The sequence below is a fragment of the Neltuma alba genome, unplaced genomic scaffold, assembly GCF_004799145.2.
Source record: "Neltuma alba isolate B1F8T4 unplaced genomic scaffold, ASM479914v2 tig00012375_pilon, whole genome shotgun sequence".
Taxonomy (NCBI): domain Eukaryota; kingdom Viridiplantae; phylum Streptophyta; class Magnoliopsida; order Fabales; family Fabaceae; genus Neltuma; species Neltuma alba.
The window spans coordinates 158,127-166,609 of NW_021636873.1; the positions used below are offsets into that span (position 1 = coordinate 158,127).

The window sequence follows — 8,483 nt, forward strand, 5'->3', positions numbered from 1 at the left end:
CCATTTGAAGAGATAGAATGTAATTCCAAAACCAATAAATTAATTCCAATTTATAAAAGTAAAGAATTCATTCCAAAGAAGAATAAAAACATCAACGTTATAGATCACTTTTAATGACTGCTTCCACGCCTACGAAACCATTTGGTTTGCCCACACTTTATTAATTAAATTTATCGTAACTCTTTGGAAAGCTGAGACTGTTGCTTAAAAGAGAGGAACTTTATTAATTAAATTTATCATAACTCCTTGGAAAGCTGATACTGTTACTTAAAAGGGAGCAACTCCTTGTCAGATTCTTGGCACTACAACACTGTCATCTGGAAATAGTTGGTAGTGATTAAGAACAACCCAAGGAAGTGCACTTTCATTTGTCGAAGTTCCATAGTGAGGGAAAGTTACATCCTAGAGATCTGAAGGGGGATAGCAGTTTCAAGCATTTCATGCCTAACGCTAGTAACTAGAGGCAGCTTCTCCGTCAAGTGGCCTTGCTTGGCCAAGAGATATCTCTGGCAATTATCAGCAGCCATGACTCCAGCAGAGTAGGCTCCATGCACAGATCCTTGGTGATCCAAGCTCACCGCTTCCCCACCAAAGAATAGATTCCCTACAGGTGCACGAAGCCGGTCATACACATCATCAGGCTTTCCAACTAAGTCATACGAGTAACAGCCAAGTGTATTTGGGTCTGTCCCCCAGTGGGACACAAGATACTGAACCTGCAATAATCCAACAAAACCATGAAGTCGGGCTCCTGCATGTAGAGGTGTTTCGAGAGTCTATAGGAGAGGAAAGAAATGGAAGAGAAGCTTCTTTTGACATTAATTGCTTGTTTGGGAGTCATTAAGAATGAAAGGATAATGAAAGATTTGTAATTAATTCAGCCCATTTGAAAAATTTTACAAGTTTCTAACTAAAGAAAAATCATTATTTGACCGATCATTTCCATTTTCTTTTGATTCTTTTCCTTCCGTTGTCCTCCTATCAACTCCCAAAAATACCTTTGGGATTGAAAAGAACGAAGATGGAGCGAAAAAAAAAAGAAAATTTGGAGGTCAATCTAAATCAGGCACATGTTAAAATTAACATTTCCTGCCCTTTTCTTTTCTTTTGACCTCCTTCATCCAAAAATATTCCAAAAGAGTATCATGCGAACTACATGAGAAAAGCACTTACCGGCTCAGAAGCATCGGGAAACATCTTTTTGAGTTGTTGCATCACAAAATTTGCAGCTGCCTCATCAGTTAGCTTTTCAAGGTCCGAAGCAAATCTGCCAGCTGCCATATAGACCAGAATCGGATGGCCTGTTGCTTTATGGAGATTGAGAAAATAGCCACAAGCATAAGAAGTGGGAGCAACAACACCCATGAGCTCTACATTTGGCCAAAACACCTTGTCAAATCTTAGGGCGATTTTATTTTCATTACCCACACCAAGATCTGAAATTGCAGCAACCTTCCAATCAGGCAGTCTTGGTTCAAATTCAATCAAATTGGCTTTGAGGATTCCAAGAGGAACTGTTACAATAACAGCATCAGCAACAAAATTCCTGCCATCTTCAACCGTGACCATCACCTTGTTGTATCCATTGGATATCTTAGTTACCCTAGTTTTAACAGAATGATCAAAATCATATGGGTTTATGCAAAAGAAAATGAGTGTAAGTATTCTACTACCAGAAACATGAAAACAGTAATTCCATTAAGCCACATTTCTATGTGTTCAAATCATAAAGTGGGTGCCACAAAAAAGTAGCAGACTCAATTTACAGCCAAGTGGATACATGTCATCAGTAATAGTTTCCTTTTCTTTATCTATTGTCAATAGCAAGGAGTCATAAATGGCGACAATATAGTCGTGCAGCTATGTTGTAAATTGTATAAGCATACCTATGGTTCAACCGTATGTCAATATCTTTTGCAAGAGATTTTATAACAGGATCGTATCCTTGCACCATAAGTCCATGACCACCAGAGAGGACATGCTCCTGCAGAATAATCAGTAATCTGACAATATAAGTATTCATTTCAATATTAGATTATGCTAAATTAGCAAAATTTTTCCTTTTCTATGTTTGAATATAGAAGGTATTGGAATGTTTTAAAATAATATATGAAAAGGGAATATTCTTCGATTCTACTTATTTGAAACACACGAGTGGTAAAGCTCCGTGCCATTATAGCCAGTTACCAAGGGGTTTAAATCAACGACAATTTAACAAAGGACCGGGTTCTTTAAATTTACAGTTATGAACAAAATCAAAAGGGGAAAAGGGGTCTGGACAGAAGAATAAGAACAATAATCACATTTAGCCTTCAAATAATATAACGGCACTTGCCTGATCCCAGGTTTTAAGTGATATCATATCTGCATCAGCAGCAAACCAAGCTTCCATTCTGCATATATACCATTGCAGCACTTCATGGGCAAGTCCTTGTTGCCTGCAGAATACTTCGTCATAAAACATGATATACTGAAATTGCAAGTACGTATACAATTATGTAATTATCTATAATCAGTTCAATACCTTAATTCAGGATGCCTATCCAACACAATAGAAATTGCTTCAAGGACTGACATGTCATCAGGATGCTCATCCCTCACCTTTCCCGTCTGGAGATGTCAACAAAAGGCCAATGAGTTCCACATTTAAATAATCATAGCTGCTTTTGTTATGAAATATGCTGCAGAGATCTTACCTCAGCTAGGATTCTCTTGAAAGTTTCCCCAACTTCAACGACTATATGTTGAGGAACTTGATGGCCATTTACATTAAACAGCGTATAACTGCAAAGACAAAATGCAATCACTCTTTATCAATCATTATTATTAGAAATGCAGAAGCTACGGAGGTCTTCCAGAATTTGAAGTGACCTAACTTCATTTATTCAAGTCTTTAATTTAAATAACAATTGTATAGTTAACCTACATTGAAAGATATAAACATCAAATATTTGAGTTTCCATTTGTTTGTTGTTTTAAATGTTGAAGACAACGTTAACTACTACTTTTAAAGCATGCTCTCATCTTTCACTAACATTAATCATGAATTAAAAGAAATAATTATGGCAATAATAGATGACATAAATTAGGGGCATAGCAAAAAGTTTAAAAGAAAAGAGACAGAGGAGATATATTCATTGGCGAGTTCTCAGTAATAAAACAATATTTACAAAGACGAATTTCCACAAGCACTATATAGAGGCCAATAACCTAAAATTTTGCACTAGCATCAATGTTTATATTCCGTCAAGAAAAGAAAGAAATATATTACCAACCTAATATGAAACTCTTCTGAATCCAGAACAATTAGTTCAGATTCAGAATCAAGCTCGCAGCTGTAAGAGAAACACTATTGCTCTTAACTCTTAAATTGAGATTGCACCATAAAACTTTGAAGATATCAATCTTGACTATCATCAGAAATATGAGGATGTAAATTATTAATTATTACCTTTCCAAATCATGGTCATATAAGACAGAGTTATCACCACTGGTACGATATAACGAAAGTCCGAGAGAACGTATCAATGGAGCCAGGGGATTCTCATTGCAAACTCCATGTAACCTGGCAAATGATCAAGAAATAACTAACTAAATAATAGAATATGATAAAGCTTCCATGCAACCTGTTCACCTTTCATCAACAAAACAAGGTTTTGACTGACTGCAACGAAAGAAATAGCAATCACAATTATAATGAAAGAAATTAAACTTACCATGAGGCTCCCATATCCACTGGACAACCAAATGAGTAATCTGTATGGATACGGCCACCAAGCCTATCCCGAGACTCCAGTACAGTCACCTGAAGAAATGATGAGAATGAGCTTAGAGAAAATTTTCCTCTGACCTACTTGCAGAAATCGGAACCAGTAAACAAAGATGGAGTTTGAGAATAGTGATATGACACCTTGAAAGAAGCATCATAGAGACTACGTGCAGCAGCAATTCCCGATATTCCAGCACCAATAACAATAACAGAAGGAGGTGCCCTGCGTTGCCTCTCGATGTGTGAGGCAATAGTGCCTGGTCATTTGACAACATAATCAGAAGGGACACAAAACTTTCACTTTTCAGATATTACGGGAATGAACCAAACAAACAGTCCAGTTACTCTCTCTGATGCCCGGTCAAATGTCATTTTTATTACAAAAATGAAAAATCTACCCTGTATCATGAGCTAGTTCCCTCTGATTTTATATTTCACATAACGGGGGCAAAAAAAAGCTAGTTCCTTAATCCTTATCAACCTCCGGGAGAACAAGAAATACAGAAGAATCTAAAATTGTCATCCAAAGGATAAATATAAAAACTGAAATAAGTAAAGCACACGGTAAGTTAATTGATCCAAAATACATAATGCATGAACAGAAAACCACGTGGTTTTAAAAACATAACAGTATACTTACCATCAAGCAAATTGGAGGGGAATAAATCTTTTGGGTCCATGAGAAACAGATCACGGGCGTCACAACAGTCAGGGGAATGAAGGGAACAGAAGATCTTAACAGGAAGGTAGGAGGATCAACGGCGATTAGATTGAAAATTTGAAGGGTGTATAGGAGTCAAGAAATTAGAAACCAATTGAAACGAATGATAAAAGATCAAGATGATGATGCCGGCAATGAAGCGGCTGAGATTCGACGAAAAACTGAGGTTATCAAACCAGCTCATAAGGAAGGGTGACTATCAAACTATCTCCACGAAATACCGCCGGAAAATGGACGCGTCGATCGTCGCTTGCATAGATCAAAGGCAATGCCTCTCGCTCTCTCGATCTCTCTTCCGTCCCCTCCACAATCACAAAACCACACACGCTCTCTCTCCAGACAGATCCCACCGGCACGTCTAGCAATCAACGATTACGTAATACTCTCAAAAATCCGGAGGTGCGCGTATTATCTCTATATATAGGCGCGCGAATATTTTATTGGCCTTGGCAATTTGGACGGAGACTGGAACCTAAAAAAATCAGACCCTTTTCCTAAAAAGTCGGGGACAGTTTTGTATTTGCATAAAAAACTGGCGTGGCTTACTAGTATTTGGAACGCCCTGCTTAGGTTGTGTTTAGGTGAAATCAAACCGTGATTTGGAAAAATGATTCTGGAGAATAGATTCCGGGAAGAATAGATTCTGGAAAGAATAGATTTTATAAAAAGTGATTTTGAGAAATAGAGTGTTTGGATAGTTGTTATCAGAAGCACTTTTTATATATACAAATTATAAAAAAAACATAAGTTAATATAATAATTACAGAAAAAATAGATTTTATGATATATTTTAATTTGAAGGAATAAAATTGTTAATAATATATTTTTGATTAACATAATTAATATACATAAGATAATATAATTAATAAATAATTAATATGTATATATATTTATGAAATATAAGATTAAATATGTTTATAAAAAAAATAACAAGATACATATCCTATAGGCTCTCACACTCTCCCTTTTTTCTCCAAAAGCAAAAAATTTTTGCTTTTTCCAAAACCATGGTTTAGTTTTTGGGTAGGTGTTTGGGTGATTTATTTTCCAAACCATGGTTTGGGGTATCACCCAAACACAGCCTTAAACTGCACCTTGAGGACCATAAACAGTTTAAATTACTGCCTAAATTACTGCCTCTCATTTTTATATAAAAACTAATTTTATATTTAACTTAATTTTAAATATAAGATTTTAAATTTTATTTTTTATATTTATCTGATTTTTTAACTAGTTTTATAATAGTTATATATGTTAAGAGTCCTTAATATAAGAGAAATAATGAGAGAATAAGAAAAATTTTTATGATGATTTAATTATTAAAATAGAATAAAAGTTTTTAATTAATTTTTATTATTCTTTTTTTTACATTTTTTATTAGAATTTTATAATCTTATTTTTTCACATTTTTTAAATTGAGCTCATAAAAAAAAAATTCCCCTCCCCTTCCCTCCATTTCTATGAGAAGGGTTATATCAAATGATAGTTCTAGTTAATACTACCTCTAGTCTTAATATAAGATTGTTTGGTTTTTATTTTGGTCCTAATATAATATTCCAATCAATTTTGTTTCTCATATTTATACTTTTTTTTTAAAGATAGTGCTTCTAATTGTTGTAATTTTAGCCAACATACTTGATTAGTAAGAATATTTTAGGAAAGACAATACCTATTTACTACAAATAACTAACTTAACTTATTTTCTTAATCTTCTTAAATTAGTCAACCAGCTCTTATAATTAGGACCAGAGGCAGTACATATGATTAGTAAATATAATTTAGAAAAAAACAATATATATTTATTGCAAATAACTAATTTAACTAATTTTTTAATCGAATCAAATTAACTCTTGTATTAAGGATTAGAGGTAACACACAAGAATTTTATCAAAACAAAATTGAAGATAACAGGCAATAGGGAATGGATCTAACAAAAAAATATTAGTTTGTCATCATGTGATAAATTAAAGTCGGAATCCCCGCTCACCATATTTAGTGTCTGATACATTGTATTCAATAAAAGTATGCTTGAAAACTAACTCTACCTGAAAAAACGATATCAAAATTTTTTTTTTAAAACGTATGCCAACAGCCTTGTAGTATAACGGCGTTTGGTCGTAAGTAGGTGGTCACGAGATGGATCCGCGTTGGGTCTTGCAAAGGAGTGGAAGAAAAGAATATACCAAGAATCGATGGACAGGAAATGACGAGAAAGGGGTTGGTTTAATTGGGACATAAAATACATTCGGGAGAGGTGGCGGTTTATAACGTAAGACAAGTCGGGATGTGTTGTGGGTACAACCTGGATCTGGCCAACCCCAGTTGCCCATCAGGCCATCTCTCCTTCCTCTCGCCTTCCTCTTTCTGTTGCGTGGCTGCTTCGGCCTTTGTTCTCTTGCCACTAGAAACAAAAGGTACTATCCCTTCCCTTGCACTGAACTTCCCCGCCCACAGAGTCGTTGCCATGTGATTGTACTGCTTGTGATTTTTAATATAAATGTTAACGGATTAATTTGAATAAATTAAAAAAAATTAAGTTAATTATTTATAATAAATATATGTTATCCTTCTTAAAATACTATATTCAATCTTTAGTATAAAATTTTGTTTGATTTTTATTTTGATCTTAAATATAAAACTTCAATCTACTTTGTCTCTCATATTTATCCACTTTTTTCTAAGATAATTCTTGTAATAATAGTAGTTATAACTAATACATTTGATTAGTAAAGATATTTTAAGAAAAACATCAATGTATTACAAACAACTAATTTAACAAACTTCTTTAACCTGTTTCAATTAGTCAATTAGCTTTTATATTAAGGATCAGATTCACTAACCTACCTAATAATATTAGTTAAAACTACCATTTGATTAAATATTTAACATGTGTAATTTATACTTTTTGGAGGGTTTAATTTAATTTTAAATATAAGATATGGTATATATGAAAAGATGTTTTTATCAATGGCAAAATCAAAAGGACTACTTTAAAAAAATAAATAAATATGAGAGATAAAATAAATTCTGTTATTATATTTAGAATCAAATTAAAAAGTAAACTAGCTCTTCTAATAAGGACCAGAGGTAGGTAGTGTAATATAAAAACTAACTGATTAATTTAAGTAAATTAAAAAATTAATTACATTAGTTATTTATAATAAATAGATACTCCAGGAGTATTGTCTTTCTTAAAATATTCTTACTAATAATGTGTATTAGTTATAACTATAATTTGATGAAACATTTAACATATGCAGCTATTACAAAAATTTCTTAAAAAATAAATAAATATGAAAAAAAATTGGATCAAGGTCTGAGAATAAAATTGAATGTTAAGCTAATCGTTATATCAAGGACCAAATATAGTATGATTTATATTTTAATAAAAAGACAAAAAGTAAAAATTAGAATAAGCTCCTTCAACTTTAAAAAGTTTTTAATCTCAAAATTATGCCCACCATTATTTGATTCATCCAACTACACTTCTCTAAAAATATATATGTTTATTATTTTTATTGAATCTAACTGATTGTTCAAGTCACGTAAATCAGTTAAAAATGTTTTATTAAAATGATGGAAGAAAACAATAACGAGAAAAATATCTTCATAGATTTTATGACACAACCAATTCTCCGATCCTGTCTTTGAATTAACCGCTGCCATATATTGGATTTGGGGGTACGAGTTGGGTGTTTATTGTTCCCCACAGAGCTGTCCTGGAATGCTTGCTTGTTACCCACGGCAGATTCACATGCAGCACGGCCCACCCAATAATTCATCACTCATTAAAGCTCCATCCACCCCTGTCCACTTATACTCCTCTACCGCTAATTTTTTTTTTCCCCTTCTTCTTCTAAAACATAAATATTTTTTTTATTAAAAACAATCATATTCGAGATACAATTAGATACTAAATATGAATACTTCTCTCAGTAAAGATTCTAATTTTAATTTACACGTTGTGAGATATTAACTCCTTCTGTTAGACCC

General features: G+C 33.2%; 1 protein-coding gene across 1 annotated transcript; it reads right to left on the bottom strand.

The window, feature by feature from the left end:
- Positions 1-198: 198 nt before the first annotated feature.
- LOC114726357 (probable polyamine oxidase 4) lies at positions 199-4,861 on the bottom strand. The gene is made up of 10 exons (XM_028912941.1): positions 4,410-4,861; positions 3,911-4,026; positions 3,717-3,805; positions 3,452-3,565; positions 2,697-2,784; positions 2,525-2,610; positions 2,336-2,438; positions 1,887-1,984; positions 1,174-1,603; positions 199-716 (listed from the first exon to the last, which is right to left on the bottom strand). The coding sequence occupies exons 1-10, from the start codon at positions 4,447-4,449 to the stop codon at positions 396-398; spliced, it is 1,485 nt and encodes a 494-aa protein (XP_028768774.1). The 5' UTR covers positions 4,450-4,861; the 3' UTR covers positions 199-395.
- Positions 4,862-8,483: the final 3,622 nt, after the last annotated feature.